The sequence below is a fragment of the Myotis lucifugus genome, unplaced genomic scaffold (genome assembly GCF_000147115.1).
Source record: "Myotis lucifugus unplaced genomic scaffold, Myoluc2.0 scaffold_279, whole genome shotgun sequence".
Taxonomy (NCBI): Eukaryota; Metazoa; Chordata; class Mammalia; order Chiroptera; family Vespertilionidae; genus Myotis; species Myotis lucifugus.
Genome location: NW_005871327.1, coordinates 1,171,017 through 1,191,441, shown reverse-complemented (window position 1 = coordinate 1,191,441; position 20,425 = coordinate 1,171,017). Strand labels below are relative to the sequence as shown.

The following is a 20,425-nucleotide window of genomic DNA, read 5'->3' as shown; positions in this document are numbered from 1 at the left end:
CGGAGGAGGCCGGAGCGACACCCAGGACGGCCGGGCCCTGCCGGGAGGAGGCGCCGCGCGTGGTGACAGCTGCCGGCGCCGGGGCGACGCTCGAGCCTCACTTCAGTTGGCGAAGGAGGAAAAGGAGGAGGAAGGGGCCGGGTCTCCGCCCCTCGCGCTCCGGATGGATGTGCCCGGCCCGGTGTCCCGGCGGGCGGCGGCGGCGGCGGCCACCATGCTCCTGCGCACGGCGCGGGTCCCGCGCGAGGGCTGGCTCCTGCCCACCTCGCTGCTCTGCGCCTACGGCTTCTTCGCCAGCCTCCGGCCGTCCGAGCCCTTCCTGACGCCCTACCTGCTGGGGCCCGACAAGAACCTGACGAAGAAGGAGGTACGCGCGGCGGGCGCGGGCGCGGGCGGCAGGTGCGGAGGGGATGCGGCGAGGGGCGGGCGGGGCGGGGGCCCTTCGGGGCAGACGGGTGACTTTTCCCAGTTGGAAGGCGGCCCGCGCTGTGCGCCGCAGTCCTTCGGGCTGTTTGCCCGTTGGTCTTGGGGGCTTGCCTCCTGCGAGCTCGGAGCCGCGGGGCTGGGGTGCTCCGGGCCGGCGGTTCCTGCTGCGGCCGGGGGAAGGCTGGCGGGGAAAGGGGGCTGCATTTGGAGAAAACAGTGAAAACAGCAAGCCGCGCTGTGCACCTGGTAAAGGTCTAGTCTAGTAAATATGCGTTGATGGAAAGCAGGGACCCACATGCTTTTCTCGAAGGACCGCCCTCCCGCTCCTGCAGCCCCTCCCCTCCCCTCCTTGACTCTGTTTACCGCGGGCGAGATGGATGCGCTCAAATTAGGACGGCCCGGGACAGCGGGAGCCCGGCGTCTTCATTGGCCTGGATTCTCAGTTGGATGGGACTGTGTCCAAGAATATGCTGCCCCCCCCCCCGCCCCCATACACACACACATCCCCCCCACACACACCTCCTGGGATAAAAGCAGATACTTAGATGGTATCGCAGAGTTGGCACTTAATTACAGCTTTCCCTGCATTGTGCATTGTTGCTTCACAGATGTTAGTTTTGCTCCTCAGCTGCACGGTGAGGTCTTGCAAAACTTGTGTGATGTTCAGAGTGATTGGGAGCCCGCAGTCCGTGAGCAAGAACTTCTTGCTGGTTGATTTTCCCCGGATGAGGGGCTGTGCGTACTTCAGAAGTGCCCGGTGTGCTTTGAAAACGTCCAGCTCTCAAACCGTAGGGTCAGTCTCCACACCTGTGTTTTTTGAAGAAGAAAGACATTATATTAACTGAAAAAGGAACTAAATTCAGGGCGGCCCCACAAAACCAGAACAAAGCCGGCTCAACATGCTCTCCCTTGAAGGCTACAAAGCCTGAAAGCTGAGGCCTGGCGCCCCTTCTGGAAAGCGGGGTGGGCACTGGTTGGCTCGCCCCTTTTGCCCAGGCTCACTTTTCCTCCAGTGGCGGTGACATGCTCTCCCGTCTAAACCTTGCTCTTCTCCCTGGGATTAATCACCTCTCAGTATCCCTGCCTAACAGGTCAGAGCAGGATGTCATTACTCACAGCGCACTCGGTTACTGCATTGCTCCTCCGTCTCCAAGGTCCCTCGTGGGGGAGTTGAAGGCGGGTGTTGGAGTCTGGATGGAGGGTTTCATTTGAGTTTCTCATAGCCTCACCTCTCGCAAGTGTCACTGACTTTGACCCAACTACAGGTCTTCTATTTTGCAGTCTTGGGGCCCATTCCCCAAGGGACTGCAAGTTACTCATTACATGTTTGAATTTTAATACGGCAATAAAATGGAAAGGGCCAACTCTTGTGAACAGAACGGTTTTACAAGAAGAACATGACTGCAGTAAATAGGAGAGAATGATCCTGGACACCCAGCACAGCCCCTGGGTCGGAGGTGTAGGTGCTGAAGCAGAGGTGATACTGCTGGTGAGCTGCTGACAATTAAAGTTGCATGTGAACTGCCATGTGATCGGTGTGTGCACCTTGCCTGACCAAGCACACGGCCAAGAAACATTCTCCCAGTGTTGATGTTTGAAAGGCAATCTGTTTTGTCACGTGCCCTGGGCAAAGAGTTGCTGTGGGATGTTCCATGCTGTGGGACGTGCCCTGTCTTACCAGAAAGCTTTCTAGGGTGAGTGAAATATGTTCAGGGGCATAGGAATAAAGCAGGGGGTGGGGCAGGCCCCGGAAATATTTGCTGATTGTGTAACAAAACCGTGGCACACTTCTGTTACTGCAAATTAGAAAAGGAAGCGGGCAGGGTTTGGAGAGAAAGCGAGTGTCTGGGCAAAGGGATGCCATTTGTCTCTGAGGACTGGAATTAGGGCTGAGTCTGTTGGTTGTGTGCAGTGTGGCTCTCTTCACCCTCTCCAGAATCCTAGATTTTTAAAAATAATCGAGTAATTGAAATAAATAGAACAATGTGTTCTTTCTGACTGAGTGCCTGCTTTCACCAATGACAGTGAAATAAAAATATGACATGGTTTTTAGGCAGAGTGAATGTTAACCGTGCTCAGTGATGTTTGTGTTGAAGTTTGTATTTCCTCCTAGAAGACTTGAGAAGGGCCAAGCTGGATCGTCGTAAATAGAGCTGTTGTTAGCCATGTCCAAAGACAAAAGGAGGGAAGGAAAGACAGACTCTCAAAAGATTTTTTCTTATATCTCAGGGAAAATGTTCACCTCTTTTAGGTACCACTTGGTAAGTTTTAAACAGGTTAAAATTTGATTGTTTCCCAAGAGCGGAAAGACAAACATTTAATAAAATACAGCTCTTTACCTACAAAATATTTTTAACCCTTTCATCTTTTTTAGCGTGTGATTTGATAGACAATCACTACCTTTCTTTGATTTTCTTAAAAAAAAATTCCACCTTCTCTGCCTGCTATTTCAGAGCCTTACAGAACTTGGCTCTTACCTCCAGAACAGCCTTATCTTCCACGGCCTGCATCCTTCTCCCCCTCGCCCTCTTCCCCAGGCCCTAGCTCCTGCCTCATTCATCTTAGAGCCCTCCGTCCAGCACGGCCAGGGGCTCATCTCCTGGTCTGTACTCAAAGATGAGATCTCAGCCTGGAGAAACCCTCCCTTACATGTGTATCTGTTGATACCGAAACTTTGTTAGCCTCCAACTTCCTCATCCTTAAGGCCCACCTCACAGAAGCAACCCCGTATTTCTGATCTCCCTGATCAATAGTGTATGTGTGTGTATCCCACACTAGTTCAGAGCTCTTGGAGAACAGGCTTCATTTTATTCTTTTTTCTTGTAATCTTCATACAGCTTGAAAACAGTGTTGTGCAAATAAATGCTTATTAGTTTAACTGGACTTGATTCTAAAATAAAGTCTAAATCTGAATTAGAAACTAAAACGGAACTGCCCCCCCTTGACTTTTCTATCTCAGAGGAAGGCCACAAACTAGTCCTGGCCCCAAGAGTTGTGACAGGTGCCTTACAATAAAATCAGTTCCTTTTGCTCACATGGCAGATTTTACCTGACATAAGGTATTGTCCAGGGTCTGGACAGTAGAGCCTGTAATTTGTCCATTTCTGCATGTAGGAAGTTCCCCTTCAAGAGTCAAAGTATCGGTCAAAGAAGCACTTTTGGTGTGACAGCTTCTCCTTGGAGGCATTGAGAGAGAAGGGATCCTTTTTTTTGGAAACCCAGTGGCTAACCTCTGGAGATGTGGTCTTTATCTCTTCATGAATGCCCTATACAAGCACCTCAATGCAGGCTGAAAAAGCTGCTGTAGCCCTGGCCAGTGTGGCTCAGTTGGGTCAAATGTCCTACCCTGCACCAGAAGGTCAAGGCTTCAATTCCTGGTCAGGGCACATACCTAGGTTGCAGGTTTGATCTTTGGCCGGGGTGCATATAGGAGGCAACTAATCGATGTGTTTCTCTCTCTCTCTCTCTCTCTCTCTCTCTCTCTCTCTCTGTCTCTCTCTCTCTCTCTCTCTCTCTCTCTTTCTCTCTCTCTCCCTCTCTCTCTCAGAAAAAAAGCTGCTGCAGGCATTAGAAGTAACCCTGGAACACAGTAAATGATCAATACCAGTTTTCTGATTGGAGAAATGAGGCATTGAAGTGCGGTGGATTCAGAATATCTAGGTCAGGGGTGGGCAAACTTTTTGACTCGAGGGCCACAATGGGTTCTTAAACTGGACCGGAGGGCCGCAACAAAAGCATGGATGGAGTGTTTGTGTGAACTAATATAAATTCAAAGTAAACATCATTACATAAAAGGGTACGGTCTTTTTTTTTTTTTTAGTTGTTTTTTTTAGTTTTATTCATTTCAAATGGGCCGTAGTTTGCCCACGGCTGATCTAGGTCCAGTGTCTCCCTCTGCCAGTTACGACCTATGATAACTTGGGGGACAGTTGATGTAACCTTTCTCTGAGGCCAGGTTCCTCAGTTTTAAAATAGGGATGACAAGCATTTCCCTCCTAGGGTTGTTGTTTGGATTAAATGGGGTCATGCAGGTGAGGTGATTAGCACAGCGTGTAGCTCCTCAGTAGAGATTTGCTATTCTAATGCAGGTCACACTGTGAGAGGGACATTCATGTCAGGTGGATCCTCTCACAGGAGAAAAGTCTGGTTTCCTATTTACAGTGAGTTAAAGAGAAGCCATCTGGCCTCTGCCCGCTTGCCTTTTGTTTTTGTTTCTACTTGGCATTGCAGGTCTGGCAGTGTTACTTTTCCTCATCTTCATGGTCTATATTGTGGTTTTGTATTAGGAATAGCAACAGACTTATAAGTATAAACACTTTAAATCGGTAATTAAAAGGATGAGATTTATGTAATGAAAATTTGGCAGGTAATCATTTGGGGACAATTATTATTGAAAGGTGTATAAAGTCTCAGTACAGACCATATGACTAAAGTGAAGAAGTAAGTTAAAGTCCAGAGGGGTGTGGTAGAAAACAGAAGGTGGGGTATGGAAGGAAGTGATGGAGGGCGTTTTAAGGGGGAGGTGTGGTGGCTAATAGCTTTGTGGTGCTTTGTTGGGGAAATGGGAAGGTGAAGAAACATGCTAAGTCAAACCCAGGAGGCACTTTCCAACTGAAGAAAACTGTAGGAGGGTATCTGTAAAACTACAGGCAGAAAAGCGGTGGGAACTTGTTAATGGAACACAACTAGGAGGTCTGTAGGGAAGCCTTCACTCTTCCCGGCCTTCATCTCAGGGCACTCTTGGTGTCTTTGCTTTTATACTGAGAGGCATCTTGCACGGTGGTTAAGCCAGCCAAGTGTACTTTGTTCCTCATTTGCTAAAATTTCCACACTTCTCAATTAGAATCATTTCCACAGTTCTCGATTATACTTTCATGCACATGTTCAGGTGCAAGAACATTTCCTGATCAAGTGGAGGTTGCTAAATGACTTACAAACACAAGTTAGATAAAAATTCATGAAGGTGAGTCTCTTAGACAAATCACTTTTGGTATCCAGCTAGTCAGAAAGAGAAATCAAGTCTGGAATGTATTTCAGATTATGTTGTACATTTATAGTTGTGCTCTGCACTGGCAAAAGATTTCACAATAATTGTTTACTCTGTTGCTCCTCTAAAACCTTAAAACAGCCCATTTTATACTTGGGTAAACTGAGGTATACGTAAGAGTTAAAAAGAAAGTTATCTTTGAACTTAGATTGTTAAAGTCTAGGGTTACAACGCACCATTGCAAACTATTTAACCTGTTACCAAGACGGCCTTTTAGAAAGCACTTAAAAACTGGGGCCATTGCTCTAGCCGGTTTGTTCAGTGGATAGATCATTGGCCCAAGGACTGAAGGGTCCCAGGTTCGATTGCAGTCAAGGGCACGTACCTCAGTTGCAGGCTCTGGCCCTGGTGAGGGAGGCAACCAAGTGATGTGTTTCTCTCACCTCAATGTTTCTCTCCCTGTCTCTCCCCCTCCCTTCCACTCTCTAAAAATCAATGGAAAAAAATATCCTTGAGTGAAGATTAACCAAAAAAAAAAATTGGGGGCCACTGATGCAGAATTTGAAATGATCTTTAAAAACTGACTGGTCTAGACCTTGCTAGACACTAGGCACGTATAAGAGGAAGGAAAAGTCTCCTATGATGATTGTTATTGGAAGAATGGGGAGGACAGTTAATTTATCTAATTCATATTGTTCCAAGTGGTCTATATGTTCATGGTAGTCCTCCAGTCTTCAGACCTATGAATAAAGAGAAGTAAGTGATTTACACATATTCTCTCATTTAATCCTTGCAACAATGACCCTATGGTATAGGTCTTACCTTCTTTTACTGATAATGGAGAGTAAGTCTAACGGGAACTAAAAGAACTTGCCTAGGATCACACAGCAAATGATGAAACTGAAATTCTAGCTGGAAGTCTTAATGGTTTAATGCTTATTTTAAAGATTATTTCTATTATATCTCAATTTTAAAAATACATTCAAAATAAATAGCCAACACTGCTCCTTTTTCAAGCAAAAAGAAGGACATCAAAGTTGCCCATAATTCTACCACCCACAGATATTCTATCAAGATTGTAAACAGCCCAGCCATTGTGGCTCAGCGGTTGAGCATAGACCTATGAACCAGGAAGTCACATGCCTAGGAAGTCAATCCCCAGTAGGGGGCATGCTGGAAGCAGCAGATCAATGATTCTCTCTCATCTTTGATGTTCCTATCTCTCTATCCCTCTTCCTTCTTCTCTGAAATCAGTAAAATATATATATATATCTTTAAAAGATTGTAAACAGATCAACTCTTTTATTCCTGGGCTCCCAAAGAAATGAAACTTAAAATGAGAGGATTCAAACCAGTCCTAATCAATCAAGCAGTAAGATCAAGGCTTCCTGTCCTGTGCCTCGAAGAAGGAATTGACAATGATTCCAAGGGATTTATTTGTTTTGAAGACATTTATTGAGCCAGGTATGTCCTAAACAGTATGCCGGCTATTAGGTTGTACAGATGAGTCCACCCTTAAAGAACTATAAGGCCACGGTTCTCAGATCTGACTCATGTTAAAATCTCCTGGGAGGTTTTTAAAAAATGCCAATGGCTGGGCATCCAGAATTCTCAAAGCTCCTTGGGAAATGTGCAGCCGTGGCTGAGAACCAGTGATGTGAGGAACGGGGAGATGACACATACAAAGCAGTGTCCAGAGAGCCTTGAGTGTTGTGGTACAAAGATTGTCAGCGCCCGCCGTCTCCCAGGGCGAGGAAGCCTAAGAACCAGGCCTTGATGAATGGGCAAGATTTTAAGAAAAAGATGGAGTGGAAATAGGGAAGTATATTCCAAACACTATTCAGAACTGTTGTCATGATTTCTTTGGTTGGTAAGGATGAGGTATTTGAGGTATTGGTAGGTTGTTTTATAAGAAGAAATTGTTATGAATATTCCAGGTCTGTTGATATCACTAATAACTTTTTATCCTTCTTTGCCTATCAGGTCTACAATGAAATTTATCCAGTATGGACTTACTCTTATCTGGTGCTGCTGTTTCCTGTGTTCCTTGCCACAGACTACCTCCGTTACAAACCCGTCATTCTGCTGCAAGGGCTCAGCCTTATCGTCACATGGTTCATGCTGCTCTATGCCCAGGGACTGCTGGCCATTCAGTTCTTGGAATTCTTCTATGGCATCGCCACGGCCACGGAAATCGCCTATTACTCTTACATCTACAGTGTGGTGGACCTGAGCAGGTACCAGAAGGTCACCAGTTACAGCCGAACTGCCACCTTGGTGGGCTTCACGGTGGGCTCTGTCCTCGGGCAAATCCTCGTCTCGGTGGCAGGCTGGTCCCTGTTCAGCCTGAACGTCATCTCTCTTACCTGTGTTTCTGTGGCTTTTGCCGTGGCCTGGTTCCTGCCTATGCCACAGAAGAGCCTTTTTTTCCACCATGTTCATTCTACCTGCAAGGGAGTGAATGGTATCAAGATACAAAATGGTGGTATTGTGACTGACACCTCAGCTTCTAACCACCTTCCCGGGTGGGAGGATGTTGAGTCAAAAATCCCTTTAAATGTGGAGGAGCCTCCCATGGAGGAACCAGTAAGTCCAACTTTAAATGTCTTGGTGGTTTGATCTTGATTTTATAGAAACCCCCTATGCTAGACCTTGTATTCACGTGGACTCAGGTTTTATCCTGAGTTGGATGGAGGTTCATTCATTCATTGATTCAAGATAAGGTTGATTTAAATTAGGAATGACAAATGTATTTTCCTCTGGAGTGAATGACCTTCAAGGTCAGACTGGCACAACATTCTATTGCTTGTGTCAGAGATGTTTCAGAAGCCACAGTAAGGGCTATCTCTTCTTTCATCTTTCAATCCCCAGAACTTGGCATATAAATACAGCACTCAGAAAATTTTTGCTAAATGAATAGGTGAAATGATTCCAACAAATGATGAATATCTACTTCCAGTTTCTCACTTGAAGCCAAAGTGTTTACGGATAGGAGTTACTGTCCTCTTCTGTGCTGGAAATTTTACTTTGCCAAAGTGCGTAGTAATGAATAATACAGGAGATGAGGATCCAAAGGAATATTTAAGAAGATGAAATAATGTTAGAAGTGTGACTATGAAATTGTTTCTTAGCTGAGATATGGCATCCAAATAATTCATCCATCCATTCTCTCTAGCCAGGAAGATTCACCGCCTCCCCCAGTCAGTCACCCTTTAATAAAAGTTTATCTTTCTATCAGGTTATAAGCTATGAGAGGCAAGATTCATTTCAAACATACTGAATTAATCTTAGTTTTCTTGGGAGGTGTTTGTTAATAAGCCTATTAACATTCCATCTTTGTAGATGGGTTCTGTCAGGCATAAAGCCAAGCTCCGTAGGCTTTGTGGGCTGGCTGAGAGTAAAGGACCAGCATGAATAGAGCCTGGCTCTCCACCTGGACTTAATCCAACTTGTTTCAACGTGGCATCTAATGTCCTCATCGAAAATTACTCTCTTTCGCCTTCCCCCGTTCTTCGCTCTGGTTACTCGTTGAAATGTAGGTTCTCATCCCAAAGAGCTTGGGTCACACTTCAGAGCCTGGGTGACACTTACCATAAACTCACTTTGACTATTAGGGCAGCTTCAGTCAGAGTTACCAGGAACTAAGTAGAAACAAAACGCTGATTCCATCAGTTTGTTAGGTGATGCCAGAGACTCAACAAAGAGTTGATGAGGAAGGGAAAGGAGTATGAGTGGTCGTTTGATAGATCTCATGTAGAAAAAAGAATAAGAACCTTTTAAAAATCTGTCTCAAATGTGTCAAAATGGCTTTAGCTAAGATTAATATGTACATACATATCTATAATACATGTATATTTTTAAAAATGTTAACATATTGACCATAGTTCTAAAGATTTTTATAGACCATGAATATGAATAGGAAACTACTTAGTAAGAAACATTTTACATAGCAACCAATACACAGGTGTTTGTTAATAAGTGAATGGTATAAACACACACACACACAGACACACACACTAGAGGCCCGATGCACAAAATTTGTGCAAGCGGCCTCAGCCCTCCCAGCCCCGGCTGCCTCAGGGGCTTCGTCCAGAAGGTTGTCTGGATGGTCGTTCTGCTGTTCGGTCTAATTAGTGTATTAGCTCTTTATTATATAGGATATATTTGTGTGTGTATACACACACACACACACACACACACATACATATGTATATACTTTATATGTAACTGAAACCATAGTTTTTAAAATACATTATTTTATTCTGACACATTCCATTCACTTTATTTTTTATCATGTGATCGTTGCTCACTAAATTGATTTTATTACCTACTAATGAGTTGAAACCTAGTCAATTAATGAGTTGAAATCTACAGTCATAGAGCAACTTGATATTTGTTGCTTATAGATAGGCAAAATATGAATACTTGACATGCTGAATAATTATAACATTTTTAGAGTTAAAAGTGATTCAAACCACAAGTCATAGGATAATAAGAGCATCTTAAAGTTACAAGGGACATTAGATCTCATCAACCCTCTCATGTTAGAGAAGAGGATCGGGATCAGAGATCGTGACTGTAGAATTAGACAGATATACTCCTAAACATAGTGAAGAATATACGGGAGATTCACTTCCCCTATACTGTGCTCCATGAAGTCTTTCACTGGGAGACAACAGTCAGAACCATCATGTTGGTTACAGTGTGGTAAAAATTAGGATTCAAGCCATACCATGATGTCCGTGGCTTTGCTCCTGGCACCCCAACAGGCAGGAGTGCTGCTTGGCGCTTACAGCCTAAAATACTGCTTTTCTTTGACAAGCCTGAAGGAAAGTCGAAATATGGATGTTGGAGTTTGCACTGTCATTTTAAGTTGACAAAGCTCATAACTGAACCATAAGTTATAACTGAAGTAATTATGGTGAAGAATACGTGGGTAGGTAGGTGGTTTGATCTTGATTTTATAGAAAGGGAAAATGGGCTAGCAAGTGACAGGGTATCGAGAAGTAATGATTGGTAATACTGAATGGCTTCTGAAAGCTATTGTCTGAGTTGAGACCTGAGTAACAAAGGAACTAGCCATGAAAATCAGAAAAAAGTGCAGTCCTGACTCATAGAACCATATTTTGACAATAAGTTTGTCAAACTTATTCTCAAAAGTTCCCATCGTAGCCATTGGTTTGACTATAGATAAATTTCCCTTTGCACAACTGAGCTCAGTAAAGAGTGGCCTTTAACTTGTAAAGACTTAATTATACCCTTTCAAGGTTCTATTTAAAGGAAAAGAGGCTACACAAAATTAACTCAAACTGGATTAAGATTTGAGACAGTAAGACCTGAAACATTAAACTCTTCGAAAAAAACAAAGGCAGTAAGCTTCGTGACATTGGTCTTGGCAATGATTTTTTAAACCTGACATCAAAAGCAAAAGCAACAACAGCAAAAATAAGTGGGTCTGCATCAAACTAAAAAGCTTCTGCATAGCAAAGGAAACAGTCAACAAAATGAAAGAGCAACCTACTGAATAGGAGAAAATATTTGCAAATTATATATCTGACAAGGGGTTAATATCCAAAATACATAAAAAACTAATACAACTCAATATTAAAAAAAAAAATCCAATTAAAAAACAGGCAAAAGTTCTGAATAGATATTTTTCCAAAGAAGACATGCACGTGACTAACAGATACAAGAAGAGATGCTTCTAATCACCAGGGAAATGCAATCAAAACCACACACACCTGTTGGAATGGTTGTTCTCAGAAAGATAATAACAAGTACAGTGGGGCCTTGACTTACGAGTGTCCCGACTAACGAGTTTTTTGAGATACCAGCTGTCTCTCGGCCGATTTTTTGCTTTGAGTTGACAGAGTAATTTGAGTTAACGAGTTCAGTCTCAGAACGAATTAAACTCATAAGTCAAGGCCCCACTGTATTGGCGAGGATGTGGAGAAAAGGAAACCCCTTGTCACTATTGATAGAAGTGTAAAGTGAACATCCATATGATCCAGCAATTCTACTTCTGGGTATTTATCTGAAGAAAACAAAAACACTAACTCAAAAAGATATCTGCATCCCCATATTCATTGTAGCATTAGTTTAAATAGCCAAGATATGGAAACAACCTACGTGTCCGTCCGTGGATGAACAAATAAAGAAAATGTGGTGTATAATCATAATAAATTATTAGCCATAAGAAATGAATTCTGCCCTGGCCGGGTGATTCAACTGATTGGAGCTTTGTTCTGTGCACCAAAAGGTTGCAGGTTCAGTTCCCAGTCAGGGCACCTACCTTGATTGCCTACCAGCGGTTCTCAACCTATGGGTCGCGACCCCTGAAAATACATCCTGCATATCAGATATTTATATTACAATTCATAACAGTAGCAAAATTACAGTTATGAAGTAGTAACGAAAATAATTTTATGGTTGGGGGTCACCACAACATGAGGAACTGTATTAAAGGGTCGCAGCATTAGGAAGGGTGAGAACCACTGGATCCGATCCCTGATTGGGGGAGGCAGCCAATTGATGTTTCTCTCATACATCAATGTTTCTCCTTTCCTCTCTCTCTAAAAACTAAATACATAAACACATGTCCTTCGGTGAGGATTAAAGAAAAAAAAAGAATGAATTCTTGCCATTTGCAAACAACATAGATGGAAGTCAAAAAGAAAAAGTCAAATACCATACGATCTCACTTATATTTGGATTCTCAAAACAAAACGTGCACACACACAACCAAAAATCCAAAAATCTCATAGATATAAAGAACAGATTGGGATTGGGCAGTAAGAGAAATGGGTGAAGGAGGTCAAAAGGTACAAACTTCCAGTTATAAAATAAGTCCTGGGGCTACAGTGTGCAACATGGTGATGACAGTATTGCATATTTGAAAGTTGCTAATAAAATAGGTCTTAAAAGTTCTCATTACAAGAAAATTTTATAACTATGTATCAAGAGTTTATTCTTGTATTATTATTTATTGTTATTTTCCATATGAACAACTGTAAACCTACTTTTGCCCCACCCTGTATATGTTTTTCACAAAGGAAAAGAGTAACACCTGTTAAATTAAATATTGAGCCTATACAATTGCTCCTGTCCAGTTGCCTTCGAGATGGTTGAGCTTTCTTCCCTTTGGTTTGTAGGAGCCCCAGCCAGACCGGCTCCTTGTGCTGAAGGTACTGTGGAACGACTTCTTAATGTGCTACTCCTCCCGCCCGCTGCTCTGCTGGTCCGTGTGGTGGGCCCTCTCCACCTGTGGCTATTTTCAAGTGATCAACTACACACAGGGCCTGTGGGAGCAGGTGATGCCTTCTCGCAATGCTGCTATCTATAACGGAGGCGTGGAGGCTGTGTCCACCTTACTGGGTAAGCTGTGCTCAATTAGGGATGGTCAGGAGGGGGATTCCTCTGGTAGTCGTCAACCATAATCAGGTTTTCTCTCCTCTCCCAAACTTGAAGTAACTCCAAAGAATGACTGACTTACTTTGAGCTCTGATGTTATAATTCAGTGGTTCTCAACCTTCTGGCCCTTTAAATACAGTTCCTCATGTTGTGACCTAATCATAAAATTATTTTCGTTGCTACTTCATAACTGTAATGTTGATGTTATGAATCGTAATGTAAATATCTGATATGCAGGATGGTCTTAGGCGACCCCTGTGAAAGGGTCGTCCGACCGCCAAAGGGGTCGTGACCCACAGGTTGAGAACCGCTGTTATAATTCATGTATATTAACTCAGTCCTTACAAAATTCCTGAGATAGCTGCAATTGCCATCCTATTTTACAGTTGAGGAAACCATGGACAGATAGGTTACTAACTTGCCCAAGGTAATGTAGATGGTAAGTAGTGAGGTTAAGATTTGAACTCAGAACCGGTGCATTGACCGCTTTATTCTATTGTCCCTTTCTAATTTGTTGACATGCCGCATAAGGGTTTTTACATGATTTCTGTAAACACTTATAACTGTACCTGGCACTTAGGAGCACTCCATAGATTTTAGCTGTCATTATCATTGTCGTCATTTTCCCAAAGGGCAGAGATGCCCTGTTGCCATGTTCTCAGTGGCTCCTCAGGGAGGAGGAGAGAAGCCCTGTCCTGCCACGGTGCCAGGCTTACCGGTAGGAGCTGTGGTTCTTGTGGACATTGCCTCTGCCTCAGCCGCATTTCTTTAGCAGCCTCCCTGGATCTGTGGCCTCCTTTCCCATCTCCTTGCCAGCCGCCCTGATTCAGTCTCACATCCTCACACTGACTCCATGGCATTTATTCCACTGAGTCCAATTCTCTGCCTCCCTTTCAAGGCCCTCCCTAATCTTGAGCACCCTCTATATAAGTTCTCAGCTTTAAAATGGAATAATCTAAGCTGATTTAAATTTTTTAATTGTCTTTATTTATTTCTCTTGTCATTCTGCAGGTGCTGTTGCCGTTTTTGCAGTTGGTTACATAAAAATATCCTGGTCCACTTGGGGAGAAATGACACTGTCGCTGTGTTCTCTCCTGATTGCGGCCGCAGTGTACATCATGGACACCGTGGGTAACATTTGGGTGTGCTACGCGTCCTATGTTGTCTTCAGAATCATCTACATGTTACTCATCACTATAGCAACGTATGTATTTTATTCAAAGAAGCATTAGGAAAAGTTGTGATTGGATAAACCTTTTGGTTTCTTTACAAAGAAATTAAATTTTCTAAGTAAGAGAGGCAAATGGGAGAAAGCCCTGTATTGTTTGTTTTCTCCTGAGGAAGCATTTAGGCAAGGTTCATTTAATTCCTCGTTCACGTGTTCCCGCTGTTTCCAGATTTTGCATGAGATTTAAGTCATTTAGCAACAAAATACTTTTCACTTAGTTGGGAAGGTGATTGACAGTAGAAAGAAGGGGGTACCCTTCCCATTTAAATTAAAATTTTAACTACCCAGGAAGAAATTCTTATCTATTTATTCTTCTTTATTTGTTAAGTTTTCAGATTGCAGCAAACCTCAGTATGGAGCGCTATGCCCTAGTGTTTGGTGTCAACACCTTCATTGCTCTGGCCCTGCAGACGCTGCTCACACTCATTGTAGTCGATGCCAGTGGCCTTGGCTTAGAAATCACCACTCAGGTAAGAGCTGTTTTGCACTGAAGAAGTTACGCCTTGATCAGGGTGACATGCCTAATGAAAAGAAATTCAAACAGTATAGACTGACATAACATAAAAAGTAACGGCGTCCCCTCCTGTCAGTCCTCCCCCTCTGTAGTTCTTTGCTACCTGGAGCATGTTGGGGGCAATCCTGCCTTATCCCGAAGCTAAGTCTCCTCCCTTCTTTATTTAATCCCCCTCCCCCAGATACCAAGGTAATGACTTGCTGTTGATGAATAGCATTCTGATTCTTAACACACGACCTATTAAGAAAACACCTGTACAAACACCCAAGACCATGTGAACACATTTCTTCATTGAGGGATCGAATGGTTGCATATGCCTTCATGCATTGTGAGCCTATAGGTAGGGTTTGCTCTGTACTTTGGCAAAACAGGCGATTAAATCAAAAAGTGCCCCATCCCAGGCCAGAACATTGCTTCTCCATTATTCCCTCCATACTTACACATTAGTTTTAGAATAGAAAGACCCAACATATCAGCAGTAATTAACTGTATTTTTACTGATGAGATCTAAGAAAAATCATAATAATAGGTAATGTGCACTGAGCGCTTTCTATGTGCCAGGTACTTATATAGGATTAACAGGTTTAGAATGGAGAAAATAACCTGAGAGTTAAGTAGTGTTGAGTGTTAAGGTCACCGAGTCAACAATAGTGGCGCAGAGCTAGGATCTCAGCCAGAATCTAACTCCAAAGCCTGCTTGCCTTGCACTGCATTTGCCTCAGAAAGGTGGAGGGGGGAGCAGAGGAGGGGAGCTTATTACTTTCTGTTTCCCAGTTACTACCAGCAGTAGAAACCTCAGAAGACCTTGCAAGAGTTATGAGCTTCATTAAGGATGGAGGGTAGGACAGAAACTAGAACCTGTTATCCTGCTATAAAGATTATGGGTTTAAACATATGGGATAATAGAAATTTGTGTGCTGTGCTGAACCTGTAGCTGCCATGATTAACAGATTTCCTATAGGAAAACATATCCAATCTTTTAAAAACCTAGTTCAAAGACTTAGAGTTACTCTCTTATTGAACCCATGGACCAGCTTATATGTATTTAGTAAGTTATTTTAAGAAGAATATGGTGGTGACTATGTTGCTAAACTATATAGCCACATTAAAAAGTCGGCTTAGAGAGGATCCATATAAAATGTAATCCTGTAATGGAATATACAGGGTGGGGCAAAAATAGGTTTACAGAAACAGTTTATTCATTATTATTATGTATTAATTATTGTATTATTTTCCATGCAAACAACTATAAACCTCATTTTGCCCCAATCTGTTGACCTTCTACTGCCCTCTTCTGGGGAAGAATCAAAGTTCTTGATCTTCAGAACTTGGCCTGTTAGTCATACCCACGTACCAATCTGCCAGCTTGAGGGTAGAGACCATGAGTCAGTGACAACAACAAAATTACCAACAGTAGTATTAACAGCATCGGCATGGTGCTAATAAACATTTACATGCATGATCTCATCCCTTCCCAACAACCCTGTAAAGTAGGAAATACGAATTCCATTTTGTAAATGAAGTTAAGGTTCAGAGATTAGGTATCTCAATCAACGTCACACAGCTAGTCAAGGATGTCATCAGGATTCACACTCAGGCATCCAGGCTTCTGTACCACCACACCCTGCTGCCTCTGTGTTTTCAGTGCCTGGCACATTGGGTAAACACACTACTTTTTAAAGTTTTATTGAGAAACTGAATTCCTTTTAATTATAGAGTACGTTTTCATATGTGTAATACAACAGCTCTTCTTATTAATAATTCTGTACATGACTTGTTTCCCCCTTTAGTTCCTGATCTACGCAGGTTATTTTGCACTCATCGCTGTGGTGTTCCTGGCTAATGGTATAGTCACTATTATGAAGAAATATACAAAGCAGGAAGATCCAGAGTCAAGTTCTCAAGTAACTACTTCATAATATACTACTGACAAGCTTCTTATAGCAAGAACTCCGCACAGCCACAGTCCCTGGATGTATTTAATTTTTATGGTGTAGAACATATATTTATGAATGTGCATTTCATGGCTTCAAAGCAGCCAATTGACTATACCTGTGTTTCTAGCGTAACATAATCATGTTCAGAGGAACAGAAGGAAAGTTTGTTTATTTAAGGATGACGTTTTTCTGATTCAAAAGTGAACTTGATTTTGAAAACCAAATCATCGTGAGCAGTCAAGCAGCACATGGTGTTGTATACTTGATAGCAAGTGAGCTGGGTGTCTCATAGGTCAAGTACTTCTACAGCTGATTAGACAGAAGCTTGAGACCAGGGTCTCACAGGGGCCACCGATGTTACAGGTCAAGATAGGAATATGTTGTAACAGCACTGTCTCTGTACAACTTAATTCTTATTTTGTGTTACTCATGTGCACTTGTGTTTCTACAGATGAAAGTTGTCCTATCACAGGCAATATTTGCTCTGGTTGGTGTCCTGTCCTATAAGGAGTATGTGTTATTTCTAATAAGTTATGTTTAAGATTTCATTGTATGAATGTTCCCATCTTGCGAATTATGTATTTGTGTAGATTTTTGTTTGAAATATATGTTTGCATGATTCTATGCTTCCCAGAGAAGCTCATTTAGTTAGAAAATAAGGCAAGTTTTGAAGCCTGCTAATAAGCTGAGTGAAGAGACCTAATCAGAAAATGTAGGTAGATTTCCTCATCTTTTATTCCTCAGTAGGAAGGACTGTTAATTCCATGATGAAAAGTTAAAATATGGGCTAAAGATACAACTAGCACGTTAAGCGCCCGGCCTGTTTTGTCTTCCGGGCAGAAAGTATAGTGTCAGTCACCGGTGACTGACATGGCGCTTAACGTTCTTGCCCACTCTGTGTTTGCATTCCCTTTTATTTCCAAAATAAAATGAAAAATTATTTTTTAAAATAACTTCATCTCCATTTATAACTTTTATATTTGTCCTTCTTTTCCAAGATAAGGTTGTCATTAGGAATTGGATTATTCCAAGGCCTTTTTCACAAACTGAGCCTCTTTTCGATGATTTCAATGGGACAGGAACCAGGATAGGTACGATTCCTGCACTTTGTACATTAATCTGCCTTTGCTCTAAAGGTGGGTCATCTTTAATATTTGCTTAAAATAACAACTGCTAGTGATTCCAGTTCCAAGGTACTTGAAAAAATATTCTGTATACATTTATACATTAACAAATCAGCCTGCCTACCAAGTGGCTGCTGGAATATGTGAGACGTGAAGAGGACTTTAAAGCCAACTTCATTGCCTTATCTTGAAAAGAACCTTGGTAGCTGCTTTCATCTGGGGGTGTTAATATTTTTCGAGTGACACAGCTAAACTGAATAATAGTGTCAAGATTGCAAAATTGACAGATATATTTGGTTTAAGCAGGAACTCTAAAAGTAAATGAATAGAGTAAGAATAGGTCATTTTCCATTCAACTTCTTTTTGGATATAGGGAAAGGAAAAGAACACTAGCTATGGAAGGGAAGAGGACATGATGTCGTAAAGTAACAGCCTGTAATTTTATATTTTATCTTTTATTTTGCTATATAGGGAATTGTTTACTCAGAAACAAATAGAAGAGTGGTACAATAAAATGGACTGTTGTATAATCAAAGTGTTCATGTTACCAAAGCATTATCTCCCTGAGATATAATTTGAAGTCTGTGGCACACACCTGGAGCCTTTACTTATTAAGACAGTAATAGGTGCACGTCTTGGTGGGTGGCCATGTTTGCAGAATGCTGAACACTATTTGCAAGTTGTACTGTATGCAGTTTTGCAAAGTGGAAATAATTTGTTGTACTTTTTATTCAATTCTGTATAGCTTATAAAATTATTTTTATTAAATAAATATTTTACAGTATATTTCCCTTTTTAAATCAAAATCATTTAAAATTTATCTTTTGCTTCAGTGGGACCTTTGTATTACATCTTTAAATCTTTTGATAATTTCTTGTAAGACAAATTTCATATTAAGCCTTCCCTCAACTGACCTTCCTGATTAACCTTGACGTCTTGTTAATTCTTCCATTGTTTTGTGGTCTTTACCTTTGACTCTTCCCCTTATGTCTGTTGTTTTCCTAATTTTTTCTAGCACTGCATTGCACTGTTCATTTTTCTTAATCTTCATCTTGATATCTCTCATCTCTGTTTTTAAAGCATTCTCCCTTTTAGAAACCGAAAAGGCCCACATTCTCTTCGGTGTTAACTGAATTTTTAAAATAAATGAAATCAATTCAAGGGCAGAAGCTACCATCTTGTTCTGAAACTTCCTAGCTTCTTTGTTCCCGCCCAGAATATTCTAACACCCAGGGAAGCATCTTCCTGCCATCCATCAAGAATCATTTGGTCATCATGTCCCAGAAACAAATCCATCCTTTCTTACAACAAATGAGCACCTTCCCTTTAATACCCGCTTCCAAAACCTGCTTCATCAAGGCATTCCACTGATTATCACCAAAGACTTGGGAATTTTTCATGGAAACAAAATTTTTTAAAGATTAAGTTTTCTGTTCCTATAGTTCTATCCCTTGTATCTTTATGCCTTTCCGATTGTATGCCTTCTGTGCAGGGATCCTGTCTTATTTTTGTCTTTTGTTGCATAACACACCCTAGTGCCATATGAGTATTTATAATAATAAAAGGGTAATATGCTAATTAGACTGAACAACCTTCTGGACAAAGCCGGGGCTGCGAGGGAAGCCCAGGTCCCGGGTGCCAGAGGGAAGCCGGTGCCAGCAGCCAGCGGGAAGGAAGGCCTACTCTTGCACGAATTTCATGCATCAGGCCTCTAGTTGAATTATATAAGTGATATGCAATGGGCTCAATATAGCCACCTGCCAGTGCAATAGCTAAATGCCCATTATTTTATAAAACATTAAGATTAAAATGATTACTAATAATCTGTAGTCCATGGACATTTTATTCAAGGCATTGTGCTTCAGTGATAGAAATGGGATACTATTTTACTTAATCATGGCATCATAATTACTACCTTACTTGTATAATATGATTTAGTTTGGAAAAGGCATTTCTGGACATCATCTCCTTTGATTCTGGAAAAGGATCTTGTAATCTAATTCCTCTATTCTTTTTTTCATTAATATTGATGGGAGGGAGTTCAAAATGCTAGGTTTTTAAAGAGTACATCATTGCCAACTTCCTCATACTTTTGATCAGTATTTCTACGATACTTCTGTATTCCTTGCTCAGAACTCAGGCCAATTATGGTTGAGACCCTGACAGGAACATTTTCAGCTGACTAGGAGAAATCGAATAGTTGCCACCTATCATAAGCTTTGAATTTCTCTGGAGTAATGTTTAGTTAACTCCCCCCTCCCTGCCCCCAATATAAACTTCAATTAATGGAGCAGGTCTGCAAAATATCTCAACAAACACAAAAATATGAAAATATTCTGTCTGTACAGGTTAGAAGAAATGGATGATACGCTTAACTTGCCCAGCGATGGTAGTGATTTTAATAGTTTTATTTTTTTTTATTTTATTTTTTTTTTAAATATATTTTATTGATTTTTTACAGAGAGGAAGGGAGAGATAGAGAGTTAGAAACATCGATGAGAGAGAAACATCGATCAGCTGCCTCCTGCACATCTCCTACTGGGGATGTGCCCGCAACCCAGGTACATGCCCTTGACCGGAATCGAACCCGGGACCTTTCAGTCCGCAGGCCGACGCTCTATCCACTGAGCCAAACCGGTTTCGGCAATGGTAGTGATTTTAATAGAAATGTTTGTTCACAGGTCGTCTTGCAGTGGTTTTCACCATATGTCTGTGATATCTCAGAGGCTGCCACAGCAATTGGGGGTAGATTGCATTTTTATGCCCCACCCCACCTTGTGTGTTTTATGCCAGAGATTC

At 41.9% G+C, this 20,425-nt stretch overlaps 1 protein-coding gene across 4 annotated transcripts in view; it reads left to right on the top strand.

Annotated features, from left to right (window-relative positions):
• The window catches only part of SLC19A2 (solute carrier family 19 member 2), an 18,534-nt gene extending 122 nt beyond the window's left edge, over positions 1–18,412 (top strand). The window contains exons 1-7 of one of the 4 annotated variants that reach the window (XM_023763259.1): positions 231–367; positions 1,035–1,915; positions 7,397–7,999; positions 12,565–12,787; positions 13,835–14,027; positions 14,380–14,521; positions 16,356–18,412. In XM_023763259.1, coding sequence (XP_023619027.1) covers positions 1,847–1,915; positions 7,397–7,999; positions 12,565–12,787; positions 13,835–14,027; positions 14,380–14,521; positions 16,356–16,484 — 1,359 coding nt within the window. In that variant the 5' untranslated portion in view covers positions 231–367; positions 1,035–1,846 and the 3' untranslated portion in view covers positions 16,485–18,412. Of the gene's footprint in view, positions 368–1,034; positions 1,916–1,944; positions 2,121–7,396; positions 8,000–12,564; positions 12,788–13,834; positions 14,028–14,379; positions 14,522–16,355 lie in introns of those variants that run through there. The other 3 variants (XM_006099612.3, XM_014465105.2, XM_023763260.1) reach the window with 3 other exon arrangements.
• Positions 18,413–20,425: the final 2,013 nt, after the last annotated feature.